This window comes from Xenopus laevis, chromosome 2S (genome assembly GCF_017654675.1).
Source record: "Xenopus laevis strain J_2021 chromosome 2S, Xenopus_laevis_v10.1, whole genome shotgun sequence".
NCBI lineage: Eukaryota > Metazoa > Chordata > Amphibia > Anura > Pipidae > Xenopus > Xenopus laevis.
This window is the reverse complement of record NC_054374.1, coordinates 97,267,846-97,286,700: the sequence shown is the minus strand read 5'-3', so window position 1 is coordinate 97,286,700 and position 18,855 is coordinate 97,267,846. Positions and strand designations below refer to the sequence as shown.

The 18,855-nt window shown below is 38.3% G+C and overlaps 1 protein-coding gene and 1 pseudogene across 1 annotated transcript; one reads left to right on the top strand and one right to left on the bottom strand.

The window, feature by feature from the left end:
• Positions 1 to 6,450: 6,450 nt before the first annotated feature.
• On the bottom strand, positions 6,451 to 14,511 carry trappc2.S (trafficking protein particle complex subunit 2 S homeolog; the record flags this gene model as incomplete). Its single annotated transcript, NM_001094492.1, is given in 5 exon segments — positions 6,451 to 7,158; positions 10,093 to 10,178; positions 11,227 to 11,371; positions 13,521 to 13,633; positions 14,500 to 14,511. Coding segments are annotated over 4 exon segments (423 nt in total).
• A 1,459-nt stretch (positions 14,512 to 15,970) lies between these two features.
• LOC108709679 overlaps positions 15,971 to 18,855 on the top strand; it is a 37,843-nt pseudogene continuing 34,958 nt past the window's right edge.

Sequence of the window (18,855 nt, the reverse complement as noted above, 5' to 3'; positions counted from 1 at the left end):
TTTTGGCTAATTAAGCAAGTACCTCGAAATTTCAATTACACTGGGTACACTGAACAACCTGACCTTTTTTACACTGAATCATGCTTACGATTCAAGACCAGCGCTGTCCAACTTTTAAGGGCCATATTTATTTCAGTTGATGCCTTTTTTTTTTTGCCTCCTTTTCTGTACACCCTTGCCATTACCCTTTATTTTTTTTCCCCTCCTTTATTTTCTCTTTTTTCAAATGTATTGTATGGTGTTCTTCAATCGGGGGCGATCCTGGGCTGCTTCCGGCTGAGGCAGCAGCCCCAATGCCAACCCCCCTTCCGCTTAAAGGAGAACTAAACCCCCCAATAATAAAAAACACTACCATACATAGTCCCCCCTCCCTGCTTTCCCCCCACATAGGTGATTACCTCTGAAAGTGCACCTAATTCATTACTTACGTATAGATGCAGAATAAGTGCAGCGGAGCTTATGGCGCCAATCTTCTGGCTCTTCCGGAAATTGCCGAAGGGAAGGAAGAGAACCTGAAGAATACTGAAGAGCCGGAATGTGGCTCCCATGAGCTCCGCTGCGTGTATTCTGCACCCATACATAAGTAATGAATTAGGGGCACTTCTAGGGGTAATCAGCTATGCGGGGGGGAAGCAGGTAGGGGGGACTATATAGGGTAGTGGATAGGGATTTTCATTATTGGAGGGTTTAGTTCTACTTTAAAACTTTGTCAAAGGGGGGCCGCATTACTCGTGTAATAAACACTCTCTGCACTAGTGGAGCCGATTAAAGGAAGGATTGGCCCTGACTTTAAAGGAGAAGGAAACTCTGTAGAAAAAAACCCGTACCCCCACCCCACATAGACCCCCCCTCCCCCCAGGCTAACTGCCCCCCGGAGAAATGGCCCTTACTTTATACCTACCCCTCATCACAGATTCTGGCAGCGGACTTCACGGCATCCATCTTCTGGGTCCTCGGTAAGCTGGCTGAAAGAAAGGCAATTTTGCGCATGCGCTGACATACCGATTTCCCAGTCAGTTTACATAGGACCTGGAAGATGGATGCCATGAAGTCCGCTGCCAGAATCTGCAACGGGGGGTAAGTATAAAATATGGGGCATTTCCCTGGGGGGCAGTTAGCCTGGGGGGAGGAGGGATGGGAGTCTACGTGGGATGGGGGGTACGGGGGTTTTTTCTACAGGGTTTCCTTCTCCTTTAATCCCCACTTAATTTATTACCCCCTTTTACTGTTTTATTCTCTGCACTCCTTTCTCCTTTGATTCCCTTATATTCTTCTATTTAGGTCTTCCAAATTTTATTGGTGGTCAGCCCCCATCATCTTTATATTCTTTCCCTCTCTTGAAATTGTCTATTGCTAGCATTGCCTGTAATATGCAGCTTCAATTGGACAAGGGAACCTCATCTGTAATTGGTTTTAGTTGAATCAAAAGTCCCTTTTCCAATCCCTGAACATCGTCTTATGTGAAATGTCTTTTCACAATGGAATGAGACTCTGAGCCGCCAGCACTGAGCACAGGGCCAATAAAGGTGGACCTGTAAGGTCGTATGCAGACTCATGGTGCAAGTGCAAGACAGCAGTGGTCTAGAATATTTAATAATGTTCAACATTTTCAGCTTTATTACTACACAAAAAATATTGTTTCACGGGCCAGTTGTGCCACTGTTTTTATCGCTACTGGTATTGCTGATTGCAGTATTGAAGGCCTTGCATCACATACAGATCTAAAAGAAGCAAGACAAGCAAGATGTAATTGGGTGATGCAAAATAAGTATTGTGTTTGGCCATTTGGGAGCACATGTGTGGACTGGCAGCCTACAGAAGGCTCTGTTTGGCAGTACACCTGGTTTTTACACAACAAACACTTGCCTCCAAAAACAAGCATCTGTTTTGAGGCAACTGGGAGCAACATCCAAGGGGCTGGTGAGAAACATGTTGCTCACAAGCCACTGGTTGGGTATCACTGCCATAGAGTAACTGCCAAGATGGTTACTATTGCATTACTGTTCCCATGACATGAAATTTTGTCTTTTACCATAATGTTTTTTTAATTTTTGGAGTAATTACGTTACCTACAAAGAGGCAGTATACCCACTTTTTTAACATCAGTTCAATTAATACACTAGTGTTCAGCCTACTTTTTGACTATTAATTTAACTTCCTGGTTTGTACAAAAGCAATTAAAAAAACAGTCCACGGAGTAGTCCCTCTATATAAGCTAAGCTAGAATTTTCATTGGACTGTGAGAACATTTCATTGTATAGAGAGGGCGTCTTCTTACTGGAATTGTGATTTGTTTTGATACAGGCCATAGAATGCTCTATTCATTGGGGCATGCAACTCTTTTTTTTTTTGAAGGGCTTTCACAGCAAGGTGATGCTTTCCACTTTGTCCCCATGTTATATCTGGAAAAGAAATGCATACCTCATTTCAAAGCACATACAGAAATCGAAACTAAGCAATTAAAATAAATTCAATGAAATTAAAAACTTGAATGTTTGTAATGCACTGCTTCGGAATATTTTTTTTTTAATTCCAGAGGCAATTTAGAGAAAAAGTCTAATATTTAATTAACATTCCATGTTAGTGTTTTGGCAAAAATGTAACCATTGAATTTTTACAGGTACTCATGTTTGCGGTTCTTAATTCTTAATATTGCTCAGTAAAGCTGCAATGTAAAAAAAAAAAAAAACGGTTGTTTGTCGTGGATTGGATTCTGGTGTAAGTTTTTTCATTAGTTGAACAGTTATCTGTCTTATAATTAGACTTTTTACATTCAAGGTAAATCCAATTATGTAATCATGCATTCATAGATCAGTAGGAGGTTTCCAAGTGCAAAATAAGTGGTAGATGAATTGCATTAAAAGGGAAGTAAAGTCTAAAATAAAATAATGCTGTATTTTGTATACTAGACATAAACATGAACTTACTGCACCAGAAGCCTAATCAAACAAATGATTTATGCTTTCACAGTTGGCCACAGGGGGTCACCATCTTGTAACTTTGTGAAACATCTTTGCAAGACCAAGACTGTGCACATGCTCAGTGTGGTCTGGGCTGCTTAAAGATCATCATAAATTATCAAAACAGCACAAGTCAAATAATATCTGCCAGAAGCTGATACAGCAAGACTGATTAATAATCAGAATATGCAGACTGCACTGGGTCCTGTGTTGTCATGTAATCTAATGTGGATTTTATAGTTTAATACAAACTTTCTCCAACTCTGCAGAACCAGTGGCTGTTGCAAAATAATCCTCCATCTCAGTTTATCTGTTTAAATCTGGCTCCATGATCTTTGCCCCTGCAGCTGGAGCTGGAAAAAGTTAAGGGCAGGGGTCCCCAACCTTTTTTACTCGTGAGAAACCTTTAAATATAAAAAAAAGAGTTGGAGAGCAACACAAGCATGGATAAGTCCATGGGGATGTCAAATAAGGGCTGTTACTGTCTGTTTGGTAGCCCCTATGTGGACTGGTAGCCTACAGCAGGCTTTGTTTGGCAGTACATCTGGTTTTTATACAACCAAAACTTGCCTCCAAGCCAGGAATTCAAAAATAAGCACCTGCTTTGATGCCACTGGGAGCAACATCCAAGGGGTTGGTGAGCAACATGTTGCTCGCGAGCTACTGGTTGGGGAACAATGGTTAAGGGGATGTAAAGGCAAAAATAAAATCCAATACAAATATCCACACAGTCGCCAACTGCTCTACAGGGAAACAAACAAAGCTGCTTGAGTTCTGCATGGCTGGGAAGTAAGGCAGGGGCTCCCCCTGTTCATAAGTATGATTGTTTCCCTGCAGAGCAGTTAGGGACCGTCTGACAATTCCTATCCACAGCAGTTAATGAAGGGGGAATTTTACTGCATACAGTCAGGTTCCTTGTAAAAACCTTAAAATAAACATTTAGTATGATGCTGACAGTATTGTTCTGAGACAATGTGCAATTAGTCTTTATTATTACGGGTTGAACAGAAGAATAACTAATTAAAAGTAGTAATAACAGTAAATTTATAGATTCATAGAACAACACTTTTTGAAAGCTGAAAAGAGACAGAAGAGTAAGGTAAAGAACTGAAAAAAATAAAGACCAATTGAAAAGTTGCTTAGAATAAGCCATTTCATTAAAAAAAAATTGTGTACTTTTTCAAAGTTTAGGGATCTTCAAACACACATTAGGTAGGCTTTTTCTTATTGTTTCAGGGAAAAACAGCACCTAAAAATAAAAATATGAGATAAGAAATATAGCAAGGCTATGCAGTAAAAGAGGCTCTGCAAAAGGGACATGAAAAATAAGCATGCAACATTGATTCCCTTGTACCACAAGATGGCAGAGAGTGCCTTTTACTAGGACCTCTCCCATTCATCTAACTTATTGCTGAGAACCCACTGTGTATGAGAGGATTCTAATATCCTAGATGAATTTTAAAGTGGGGTTCCTTTATAAAACCCATGGTCAAAGATGGTATGCTCCGGGCATTGAGGGTCTCTTGGTCGTATGAAGATATTTGTCTGATAAGGGTTTCAGCTTTGATGTCAAATCATGTCTGTTCATATTGCACTAAACATCTCACCTAGGAATCTCAACTGTTTCAAATTTATTTCTCACAGGAACTCCACAGTTAGTCAATCTAGCTCTGGGGATTTTGCATTGGCCATAAGACCTGTATGCCTCTCTAGCTTGGCTCTCACTACTCCACTCCATAACTTCCTGCAAGCATATGAAGGAATTGCATTGAATAAAAATCACTAAAGGAACACCAAACTATAACTTGATGGATTTGTAAGCATTTACCATGCTCTGCAAAGGAAAAGCTTATATATATATATATCTATATATAGATATATATATAGATATATATACCTTCAGCCTTCCCTACTGCTTTGAGCATATAGTTCTAATTTGAAAGTTCTGCTTTTTTAGTCTCCTTCATATAGTAAGAACTATTGTTACCTGTTTAGATCATTTCAACATAAATGATAAGGTTCTGGATAGGGGATAAGTCTATGTTACATACCCTTCACCAGAAGATGTGTATCCTAGAGTAAAGTATCCTTCTACTGTAGTGTGACCCTGGAAGCTTATTCTGGCTGTGATCTCCGATGTTCAATAGTTCAGGGATGCAGTTATTTCCAACATCATGCTAGTAATAAACTGAGACTCATAATGGATATATTTTTTTAAGTATTCACATCAATTTATTTTTGTTTTCTTCTGTACAGAATTGCAATTACAACACGGTAAACATACATACAATGATAAATGTTCCAGGTCTGCAAACGATGATGATGATGATGAAAGGGGTTTTCCATCAAATATATTTTTATAGGCTTAATATTGTTAGCCTGTTAATAAAGGGTCTAATAACACAACATTCAGCAATATAATGTCTTACTGTGCATTTTTTTAAATGCATGCTACCACAATGAATCCAAATAATTAAATGGTCACAAAATATAGCATAATATTATTGTATATCACTGTCAATGACTAGTGACACATTGGGCATTATAACTACGCTGCCCAGTATATCTCACAGGGGGTGCTGTGAGATATACACATTCACTATTTATTGGGATGGTGGGGGCATCCACACACTTGAAATGCCTGGCCCTACTATGACATTCCGGGCATATTTATTAGAGACAACATCACTGGTGATCAAATCCTTTTCTGTGTTAAAGATAATGTAACTTGTATCATGTATATAAAAACATGAGTCATAGTTCCCAGGCTCACTTCATAGCTGCACTGCTGGTTCAGCTCAATCTAGTCTGTGACTGACTCAGGATATGGTTCATAAAACTTTAATAAAAATTAATGTGAACATGGCGCCATGGCCAGATGGAATACACCCCCGGGTTCTAAGAGAGCTTAGTTCAGTTTTAGACCAGCCCCTATTTCTGATTTTCTTAGATTCACTTTCATCTGTTATGGTACCTATGAATTGGAGGAAAGCTGATGTCATTTCAATATTTAAAATGTGATTATGATCTCAGCCTGGCAATTATAGGCCAGTAAGTTTGACATCTGTCAATTAATTGATTAACACTGCAAGGGGTGACAGGAGGACACATCTTGGGCCTATATTACTAAACCTCAAATTTTTCTGGTTGAGTTTTTAAAGGGAGAAAACTAATTTTTCAAGATATATTATGCTCTGAAGCTGCTAAAAATCAGAATCTGAAAATACTCCAGCTACAACCTGGCAAAATTATTTAGAAGTCAATAGCAGATGGTCCCTTTAACAATTGAAACATGTTTTTTACCTTTGAGATTCACGACAGTTTCAGGCAGTTTGCGCTGGTTTTCATTCAATAATCTGATAATTTTTCGGGCGGCAACTCGAAAGAGTTGAGTTTTTGCACAATTTGAATTGACGCTTGATTTTCTCTTAACTTTTTCACGCACCAATTTTTTCACAAAGTATTATTGGCACTCAAGTTTAGTAGTTTGGTCGAATTTTTTTTTTTAAATAAAGTGTCAAAAAGTCGAGTTTTAGTAAATAACCCTCCTAGTAATGTTAGCAGATGAAGACATTGGTAAAAGTGCAAGATATGAATGCATATGTCTGTTCATTTATAGTTATACTGTTAAAAACAATAGAACAGTACACTGGATTTTTTTACACCCTTCTTTTCATTGTTAAAAAAGAAACCTCACGATTTCTTGTTCTGGTGTTAAGCAGTATCCAGTCTATTTAGCTACTGTAAAAAAAAATATATAAAGCCCAGATTTCAGTCTGCTTAATTTTCCAGCTGAGTACTTCAGTAGCTTATTTAGAAGGAAACTATACATTTTAATTAGGGATGCACCAAATCCAGGATAGAGCCCTTTTCAGCAGGATTCAGATGAATCCAAGTGCCTGACTGAACCGAATCTTAAAAGTCACTTGACATTTTGTCACACAAACGATTAAGTAAAAAAAAAAAAAAACCTTCCTTACCCTAATCTGCATATGCAAATAAGGATTCAGATTCAGTTCATGGAATGAAGTATTTTGCAGAATCTCAAATGTATAAAGTCATTATGAGAGTAAATTACCATAGTTTTACTGCTCTTATATTAACTTAACAAGTGTTTCTTTCCCAGAAATTGTATTTTCCTGTCAAATGCAGTAGACCGTACCGGGGAGTTTACTTCGTAGAATGGGTTCATTGCAAACTGCAGGAGAAAGAAAAAAAAAAGTACATCTTATTTTATCAGATAAAATGGAGATCCACTCATCTGTTTATCTCACTAGATGGGACGATTAGTCGCCCATGTTTTATCTCCTTCAATAGCTACCATCAATAGCTACCATCCTACTGCCAATAAAGTAAATTGCTAGTGTACAAAACATATGCAGTGAATATATTTTACCACCAGTGTGGTGGTAAAACAGGGTTGGCACATTTTGCCCATGCATAATCTCAGGCAAAATATCATTTGAAGTAACTTTCCTTAATGTTAATCTTTGTTGATAAAACATTTGCATTTTGTGGTTTTCTTCATGCTACTATGTGATGCAATGCATATAAATTCCCACAGGTCATTTATACTAATGCTAGTAGTAATGTAAATTTGGACATGTGTGTAACTGCACAAAGGCCAATGCCTGTTAGTGTAGCTACACAAAGGAGCACATCAGCTTTTCTCCACCTGTGTAAAACCCACAGGTGGGGAGAAGCCGAGGCTCAGCCTTGTCTGCCCTTAGCCTAACCAGAAAAACATAGCATGTAAATAAAAACACGAGTCAGAGTTCCCAGGCTCACTTCATAGCTGCACTGGTGGCTCAGCTCAATCTAGTCAGTGGCTTCATAAATCTTTAATAAAAATTAATGTGAACAAGGTGCCAAGGCCAGATGGCATACACCCCCGGGTTTGAAGAGACCTTATTTAAGTTTTAGACCGGCCCCTAATTCTAAATTTTTTTCAGATTCCCTTTCATCTGGTATGGTACCTATGGATTGGAGGAAAATTGATGTCATTCCAATAGTTAAAATGGGATTAAGATCTCAGCCTGGCAATTATAGGCTAGTATGTTTGACATCTGTGGTGGGCAAATTATTTAAAGGCTTGTTAATGGATCACATTCAAATTTTTGTCCTAGTGAATGGCATTACGAGAAGCAATCAGCATGGCTTTATGAAGGATAAGTCATGTCAGACCAATTTGATTGCTTTTTATGATGAGGTAAGTAAGATGCTGGACAGTGGGGGGGGGGGGGCAGTAGAAAAAGTGGGATTGCACTAGGCAAATCCATAATGGAAAAGGACACTGGAGTCTTTGTAGATAATATACATGGCTGTAGCAGACATCAAGGGCAAATGAGGGCTTGAGCTGTATTAAAAGGGGCATAGATTCACAGGAGGAGGGGGGTCATTCTTCCACTGTACAGAACATTGGTAAAGCCCCATCTAGAATGTGATGTACAGTTTTTGTCTCCAGTGCTCAAACAGGACATTATTGAATTATAAAGGGTACAGAGAAGGGCAACTAAGCTGGTAAAAGGTATGGGAAATCTTAGCTATGAGGAAAGACTGGCCAAATTGGGGATGTTCACGCTGGAGAAAAGGCGCTTAAGGGTTGATGTGATAACTATGTATAAATATATAAGGGGATCATATAATAATCTCTCTAATGCTTTATTTACTAGTAGGTCTTTTCAGCTGACACAAGGTCATGCATTCTAATTAGAAGAAAGGAGGTACCACCTTAATATTCAGAAAGGGTTTTTTACAGTGCTAATGAAGAGGTGGAATTCTCCCCCTGAATCAGTTGTACAGGCTGATACATTAGATAAGTTTAAAAAAGGGTTGGATGGCTTTTTAGCAAGTGAGAGAATACAGGGTTATGGAAGATAGTTTGTAGTACAAGTTGATTCAGGGACTTGTCTGATTGCTATCTTGGAGTCAAGAAGGAATTTTTTCCTGCTCTGAGGAAAACTGGAGAGGCTTCAAATGGATTTTTGCCTTCATCTGGATCAACTAGCAGTTAGGCAGGTTATTAATAATTTAAACATTAAATAAACCCAATGGTATTGCTTTGGTAACAGGTTTATTCATACAGCTTAGTTACCATGAAGTACAATATACTGTCTTGTTATCAAAGCGAAAAAGGGAATACTTCAATTTAAATGGAATCTATGGGAGATGGCTTTCATGTAACATAGTAAGTTAGGTTGAAAAAACACACACGTCCATCAAGTTCAACCTTTTAATCTATATTTTTGTAGACTTAAAGGAACAGTTCAGTGTGAAAATAAAAACTGTGTAAATAGATAGGCTGTGCAAAATAAAAAATGTTTCTAATATAGTTGGTTAGCCAAAAATGTAATATATAAAGGCTGGAGTGAACAGATGTCTAATAAAACAGCCAGAATCCAACTTCCTGCTTTTCAGCTCTATAACTCTGAGTTAGTCAGCGACTTGAAGGGGGGCCACATGGTACATTTCTGTTCAGTGAGTTTGTAATTGATCCTCAGCATTCAGCTCAGATTCAAAAGCAACAGATATGACCCATGTGGCCCCCCCCTCAAGTCTCTGATTGGTTACTGCCTGGTAACCAGGGCAACCAGTCAGTGTAAACCAAGAGAGCTGAAAAGTAGTGTTCAGACTGACATGTTATACATGAAATCACTCCAGCCTTTATACATTACATTTTTGGCTAACTAACTATATTAGAAACATTTTTTATTCTACACAGCCTATTTATTTACCCAGTTTTTATTTTTACACTGAACAATTCCTTTAAGAGATGGAGATCCAAATTACAGATGAACCCTTATCTGGAAAACCGCAGAGTTCCAAGCATTCTGGAAAACGGGCTCCATACCTGTACAGTACCAGATTAAATAATTTAGGGAGAAATTCCAAAGGTTTAAGACATGGATAATCTGCAACTGAGTATATGTGGCATTTAAAAAGTATTAAGCCAATATCATGTTAATTTCTAAACCAGTTTCTGAATTAATTTTTCTTGTCCATCAATGTAATTTTCCCCCTGCCACCACATAATTTGCATCTCTAATGCTTAAATTTCACTTAACTATGTAACAAGCAAATTAAAAAGAAAATATACATTAAAATACAAATTAGAAAGATAATATAAATATACCTTCATGTATAAATCATAGGCTTCATTGAAGAAATTTTTGATGCCATCTTCTTGCCGTACATCATGTAGCATTATAAATCTCATATGTATGCAACAATGATAAGGAAACATTATAGTAGCACACTGATATAGAATAGATATATACTAGGCTGGTAACGAGTAGGGAGAAATCATATAGCACACAGGTGACCAATTCCTGAAGCTGTTCTATTATGAGAGAGAGCACATGAAAGATAAAAAATTATGGTGTGTTACAACCTCACCTCCATGCCTTTTCCATTTGAGTAGGGAGCAAAGAATGAGTTTCATGGATTCCTCCATACAGCAATACCATCTCCTTCATGCTGCAGTGTGAGCTATTATTTGTTTCCTGATACATGTATTTATATAATATCAGCACGTTTTACCCTGTAGTTGCAGGGAGGTGCCCAGGATAGTAGAGGGCTCAGTGAGGCCCTAATTAATGAGCAATTTCAATACATATTGATAGAAAAGGTAACCTTACCATTATTTTCGGGAAATAAATTAAAATTTGCTGTGGGGCCCATAACATCTAGTAACCCCACTGCTAATTCTATTACCAAACGATGCCTCAATTTAGGCCTAAAACTGAGCCCTTTAAATTAATAAACAGTAAAAAAATAAAGCTGCAATTATTTGCAGCGAGGGCTTAATCTCAGTTTTTAATAAATGCAGTAATGCTATAACCATGAACTGATCTAAGGTACTGTACTACACACACACTGCTTTTGTTTCAGAACATTACTACTAGGGATGCACAGAATCCACTATTTTGGATTCGGCCGAACCCCCGAATCCTTCGCGAAAGATTTGGCTGGAAACCGAACCTTAGCCAAGTTAGAAGGGGAAAACATTTTTTACTTCCTTGTTTTGTGACAAAAAGTCACGCGATTTCCCTCCCGCACCTAATTTGCATATGCAAATTAGGAGTTGGATTCAGTTCGGCCGGGCAGAAGGATTCGGCCGAATCCTACAGAAAAAGGCCAAATCCCGAACCGAATCCTGGATTCGGTTCATCCCTAATTACTACACCAATAGCATGAAGATCATATAATACAAACACAACTGGTTAACCAAGGGAAAGCAGCCTTGGATGATATAACAAAAGGATATGTCCAGCAGTGACAAAAGCAGAGACAAACCATTCATTGAATTTGTCAACTGTCTTGAGGTACATATTGTTGGACATCCACATGTTCTCATCCACCAGGTCAAGAGCAGCATGAGCTATAAACTGGTTTAGATGCCGATGATCATCCTAATGGAAGTATTAAAAAAGAAATCAACAACAATAATAATCATATTCTAAAAAAAGCATTTTTTTTCTAGGCAATACTGTCTGACTTACTGACTATGTATAGTCAGGAAAAAAAAACATTAACTCTTGGAAAGGTGGAGCAACATCACAAAACCTTTATTTTCACAGATAATGTAGGCAGTCAACCAAAATTACTAGCAGGTGGCACTGTTAAAACATTATATTTGCAGTTTGTGATTTTTTTTTTAATTTTTGTCAAAAGGTATGAGATTGACCTAGTTCTGAGGTAGTAAAGGTGTAGCAGTCTGATAAGTTTTTTGGCCAAAAAGCAAAGCAATATGTGTGTGGTGAATATTTAAATGCCCACACCTTAAAAATATTCTACTAACCCGGACTTTCCCCCCTGCGCTTTCTCATACATCCTTCCATAGATGGACAGCCAATGAACTTTATATTTTATACTACCTATTATGCTTAAAAGGTCTTAAATCCTTCCCCCAATTACGTGATCTATATGCTTTTCCAGACTCTCCCACATTCACAATTCCCAAGCTCCCTACTGAGCCAAATTGGAAGGTTCAATGTATGAATATTGTTGAAGGAATCCACTCAGAACCAGGTTACTTTATTCCCAGCTTATAGAGGCTCCTTCTCCAGTTTCACATAAGTACATGATGGCCTGGGAGACATATTTAGGATCCTCTATTTCGTTTGAGACGTAGGGGCACATTTACAAAGCTCGAGTGAAGGATTCGAATTAAAAAAACTTCGAATTTCGAAGTGTTTTTTGGGCTACTTCGACCATCGAATGGGCTACTTCGACCTTCAACTACGACTTCGACTACGAATCGAACGATTCGAACTAAAAATCGTTCGACTATTCGACCATTCGATAGTCGAAGTACTGTCTCTTTAAGAAAAACTTCGACCCCCTAGTTCGGCAGCTAAAAGCTACCGAACTCAATGTTAGCCTATGGGGAAGGTCCCCATAGGCTTGCCTGAGTTTTTTTTGATCGAAGGATATTCCTTCGATCGTTGGATTAAAATCCTTCGAATCGTTCGATCGTAGGATTTGCGCTAAATCGTTCGACTTCGATATTCGAAGTCGAACGGTTTTAGTTCCTAGTCGAATATCGAGGGTTAATTAACCCTCGATATTCGACTCTTGATGAATCGGCCCCTTAGTCTTAAATATGGAATTCTATTAGAAAACTATCCACTAATGTGGGAGTTAAAGAAACAGCTTACAAAGTGTTGTTTCGTTGGTATCTTACACCCAATCGCAAACATTGCTATTAATCCAACCTTTCCTCCTACATGTTTTAGGGGATGTACGACTGGGGGAGACTATCTCCATGCCTGGTGGCATTGCCCCATTGTGTCAGCGTTATGGACTGAGGTGTATCATACATATGGCTTTCATATTCTAAGATCATAGGGGTGACCATTGAACCATCTATGGAAACAGCACTTTTATTTTTGCCCTACCCTAAGTTAGCTCTACATTTGCGTAAGCTTGTTTCTCAGATACAAGCAGCTACACGCTGGGTTATAGCTCTCCACTGGTTGGCCCTTCCCTTTCTATAGTACATATTGTCAATAGACTTAAATGTATCCAGTCTATGCATTATTTATCGGCTCTCATAGAAGATAAACTAGATCTTCATACATCCATATGGTCACTTTGGGAGAAGTTTCTCAATGAACAGCCGTAGGTATACTAGTGTCCTTGATATGACTGTAATCAGCCTTTGTACAGATTTCCTTTGTTATTGATTTATATTATTTCTGTAACCTTTTTCATTTTATTTACTTTCCTTATGTATTTTACGTTTTATTCATTTGTTGATATATATACTATAAATATAACACATAAAAAGTTAAAAAAAAGTAAACTAAGGGGACTTGGCATCAAGTGCAAAATACATACAATACTAGAAGAGACCCTGTTTCCCTCTTTTAAAAATTAAAGCTTGGACAGTTAAACTTTTAGCAGGTCTATAATACCATAATACCATATACAAGATCAAAGAAGCAATAAAGTGGCTCAGTAACAAAAAGATGACTATTTTATAATGGCCCAGTCAAAGACCTGAAACACAGCTATACACAAACTGAATAGGAGTACATGTATTGGAAGGCCATCTACCTTGGATTCTGTTTTGCCTTGGGGCAGAAATTCCATCTCAAAGACAGGGTTATCATGGTGGCCAACAATGACGAAATAGAAACTACCAGACATGTTCTTCAAATATATATGTTCTGAAAGTAAAAAGAGCAACGATCGAGTCAAGAAAATCTAGAGCAGCAAATAATTGTTCACCCCCAAATATCACTCTGATTAAAGGAGACATATAGGATAAATGAAAAAACCCTAATTTTGTAGGCAATTATAAGTAATATATGGTGTTGCTTTTACATGGTGCTAAAAATTAATATTATCTTTAAAAATAGCCCCTTTATTGGAGCTCCCTATAGATGTTCTCTGGTCCCTGTCTGTGTTTCAAATGAGGGGTGGGCGTGTCCTAACGGTCCCTGCCAGAAGCACGTAGGAGGGGGACAGCCAATCACAGCCCTGCAGTCACACAAGCACAGAAAGGCTTCAGTTCCCTATCAGGTCCTGCTAGCTACTGATTGGTTCCTGTCCTACAGTGCTGAGAGCCGCCGGCTCCCCTGCACAGCCTGGGAATTCAGGGAGCAGGAAGTGGAAGAGAAGGGATGGCTTTTTGCCGAAATATTCAAGAAATCAGCCTGAAACACTACTTTTTTAGCACAATTCTTCTGCATCTATATGAGTATAATGCACTGGTACATTCTTATTTTTTACACAAAATGTCTCCTTTAAATTTCAAACTGGAATTGTGGGAGAATTCAGCACATCAAACAGGGATTCCCCTCTCCCATTGCGCTAGAGTCTAAACTAGAGTTACGCTCTGGACCATCGTGTGGAGGCAGACACACCATGGAATCCTAATAGAATAATTAATGACACTGCGGGCATCTTTATTATTAAAAATGTGCCACTATTTTTTAATTCGTGACATACAAACATTTCAGCCTCACTCCTCTTGAATCCCATAACCACATACAACAACTTCCGGAAACAAATTTATATATGTGACTCTCACCTCTCTCCCGTCGTTTAACTACATTACAATGCGACCAGCCAAACCCACATTCAGTTTGTCGTGTCGCTACTGGAATACGTCATCAAAAAAATTAGACCAATCGCCAGTATTCTTCATTGACAGTTCTCCACATTCTTGAATAATCTTTATTGAGTTTGTCCACGGAACAACACAAAGTACAATTTATCCTCAAACGAGGCTTGGAACACAAAGGACTCTCGGTTGCTAGGATATTCTGCTGGTGACTGTGATTGGTTTAATCATGAATAAGCGATACGTTTAGGATTGGCTACCTGGTAGGGGGGCTGGTAAAAGGAATATGATTGCGTTCTGTGCTTATAGAATGAGCGGCGGTTGGAAGCGCAGGCTCTGCGTCACAGTGAATAGTGAGCGTGGGAACATTTTTCATTGGGTAAAGAGTTTTCACTGCTCCAGTGGTATTTTCTATCATTACTGATACAGACAACTTCCAAACTGTGCAAAGATTATACAGCTGGTGCTCAGTATTCAGTAAAGTTGTACTTATATGACCAAGTACCCTAGGTTGCTCAGGCTATATTAGCTCCGGGCAGTATCTATATCATGTTAATTACCTGCAGATTTTTTTCAGGTGGCGACCAGGCGATCCCAAAACTGCTAGTGGCCTGCCTTAAATAGTTAAAGTTACATGCCAACTGTCTTGTTTTCAGCGGGACAGTCCCGCTTTTGACTGCTCAACCCACAGTCCCCTGTTTGTACTGGAGAGTCATGATTTTCTCTGCAATGATCAGCTAAAAAAACATACAGGGGCACATTTACTTAGCTCGAATGAAGGATTAGAAGGAAAAATACTTGGAATTTCGAAGTATTTTTTTGGCTACTTCGACCATTGAATTGGCTACTTCGACTACGACTTCGAATCGAATGATTCAAACTAAAAATTGTTCGACTATTCAATAGTCGAAGTACTGTCTCTTTAAAAAAAACATCGACCACCTACTTCGTCGTCTAAAACCTACCGAGCACCAATGTTAGCCTATGGGAGGCTTTCTAGGCAATTTGTGATCGAAGGAAAATCGTTCGATTCAAAGGATTTAATCGTTCGATCGAACGAATTGCGGTAAATCCTTCGACTTGGATATTTGAAGTTGAAGGATTAAACTTCGATGGTCGAATATCGAGGGTTAATTAACCCTCGATATTCGACCAATAGTAAATGTGCCCCACAATGTTTCTAACTTAATTGGCTTTTGGCAGAGAGCCCAGAATAGCCACAAAGTACCGATAAGATACTTTTGTAACAATTTTGAGATAAGCAAATAAGTAATTGTAACAATTTAGATAACAGGTCCCTTGGGATAAGTTAGATTTACAGATTAAGGGTCAGGGCACACTCTCAGATTCGGGGTGATTAGTCGCTCGCCGACAAATCTCTTCTTCGGGGCGACTAATCTCCCCAAACTGCCTTCCCGCTGGCGTGATGGCACTCGGATCGCTTTGTTTTCGAAGTAGCACTAAATTTCCATTCCATGAAAATCTTTTGAAAGCCTTTCTGGGAATCTGTCCCACTCTAAAGAAATGTTTGTCAAACTTTTAAATGTTCAGCAACCAGTGCAGGTTCAAACTATGGGCAGACCCTTTTTCTGATGAATGGGTACATGTAAAGGAAAAAGTCAGCCATAATTCTAGTAATATCTAGGATAGCGATTGCATATTTTCTCATAATTTCATACTGATTTTCAACCTGGGCTTTTCAGGTATATCTAGGATTGAAAATGGCCTCTCCCCAATTTCCATGCTAAACTGACTTCAGGCTGAGCCCCTCTACCACTACATTATAATCCTATGATAGGCTATTACACTAAAAATCCATTCGATTAAATCAGTATTGAAAATATATTAATATTGAGCAAATCCCCAAGTAAGATCAATCCATATTTGTTATAGATCAGCTGGAATCACATATAACTGACTAGCTTGTTTTAGCAAACATCTGTGCTTAGTAAACCAGTAATTGTGTATGCACATTCACAAATAAATTATTCCGCATCAGATATACAAATACAGCCTTTTAGATTCCAGTATACATGCATTTTAACTGTATAATCTGATGTGTGTTCATTGCAAATATATGCGTAATATATATTTCAGAGCCTCTAGTTGTTTGGCAAGATGTCCTCTTTCGACTTCAAATCACTGTCCCAAGAAGAACTGCACAAAAGACTTTACCAGACATTTAAAACCAAATGTGTTTTGGATTTGTTCAATGTATTTTACTCTTTGTTCTTACAATAAGTTTTACAATGGAGTTTTGCTTTATCAGTGATTTTAGTTATCCATGCTGGAGTCATGCTGTGCTTAACAGATCAGGTCACAAAAAACATCAGCCCTGACAGTATTTTAATGCAACCCAGTGCCAAAAATGCATGGAACTGGACATGGTTCCAATGTGCAGCTTGCTGTTTGAGACTTCCTCTCAGTTCACCAAAAAAAGATGATTGACAGGTTTTTAATAAGTCTTGTATTTCTGAAATAGTATGATAAAACATTCATTTTGAATATATATGCAGTTGTTGTTGCAAAATTTTACACGTGCAACTAAACTGGTTAGAGGGATGGAAGACTTAAATTATGAGGTAGACTGTCAAGGTTGGGGTTGTTTTCTCTGGAAAAAAGGCACATGCGAGGGGACATGATTACACTTTACAAGTACATTAGAGGACATTATAGACAAATAGCATGGGACCTTTTTAACCCATAAAGTGTATCACCGTACCAGAGGCCACCCCTTCAGACTAGAAGAAAAGAACTTTCATTTGAAGCAACGTAGGTGGTTCTTCACAGTGAGGACAGTGAGGTTGTGGAATGCACTGCCGGGTGATGTTGTGATGGCTGATTCAGTTAATGCCTTTAAGAATGGCTTGGATGATTTCTTGGACAGACATAATATCCAAGACAATTGTGATACTAAAATCTATAGTTAGTATAGATATGGGTACATATAGTTTATGTGAGTGTATGGAGGGGTCAGTGTGTGTATGTATGAACTCTGGGTTTCATTTGGAGGAGTTGAACTTGATGGACTCTGGTCTTTTTTTCAACCCAATTTAACTATATAACTCACATTTTTTCAAACATATATAAGAGGAATACTTTATTCCTTTGTAACTCTGGTCTGTTGGCTACTTTTTTTTTTTTTAAAAAGGCAACTGAGCCTTTTAAACTCAAGCTCAGTCTATTTTATTTGAGGTGTTGTACACTAAGGGGTTTATTTATTAAAATTAGAAAAAGTTATCACTATTTTCTGGAAATGACTCTGACCATATCCGAACAGACTTTCCCCCCTATTTATCAGTAAATATTTCCGAAAAAATTTTGTGCGGGGAAAAAAATCGTTAAAGACGTGAAAAATCGGAATCATACGAATGATTCAGATTTATCGCCAAAAACTGCAACTTTTTCAGATTTGTCTCCCGAAAACCACAAAATCTTTGGATTATTGAATGAAACCTAGCGCAGATCAGGATATCAATGGAACATCTGCCATTGACTTCTACATGAACTCGGCAAGTCTAAGTTGGAGTACTTTTTTATTCTGATTTTTTAATACCAGCGGGTTTAATAAATTCCAAAAAAATTTTGTTGTTTTTTTCTACAAAAAATAGTTTTTCCCCTTTTAAACGTCCTACCAGGAAAAAATTTAACTTTAATAAATAACCCCCTTAATATTAACAATCCAGCTTTTTGTACCTGTATAGCCAGGATTTCGTAATCCAGTTTCCTATCCTTCTGGGCCGTTAAGGGCAGAGACACACACTGCAATTCGGGGAGATTAGTCGCCCGGTGACAAATCTCCTCTTCTTTGGGGCGACTAATCTCTATTAACTGCCTCCCCTGCCTTCCCACCGGCTAGAATGAAAATCGCCGGCGGAATGGCACTCGGAGCACTTCCTTTTTTTTGAAGTTGCTCGAAATTGCCTCATGAGGAAACTTCGGGTGACTTCGGAAAACTAAGCAATCTAAGTGCCATCCCACCTGTGCTTTACATTCTAGCCGGCTGGAAGGCAGGGGAGGCAGTTCATGGAGATTAGTTGCTCCGAAGAAGAGGAGATTTGTCGCCGGGCGACTAAACTCCCCAAATCGCTGCGTGTGTCTCTGCCCTTAGACATACACGTGGAGTGTGTAATATTCAACCTGCACTTCCCAAAGATGGATCAATTTAGTGGGACTGAAAATTGGGGAGTTGCTTGGCATAATGGTAATAAATAATTGGAAGTGAATAGCTTTGTGCAATCAGTACATTAGATTAAACATAAACGTATATTTCACCTTAACAAAACTAAAAATGACTTTATAATTTTTTATAAATATTCAGTA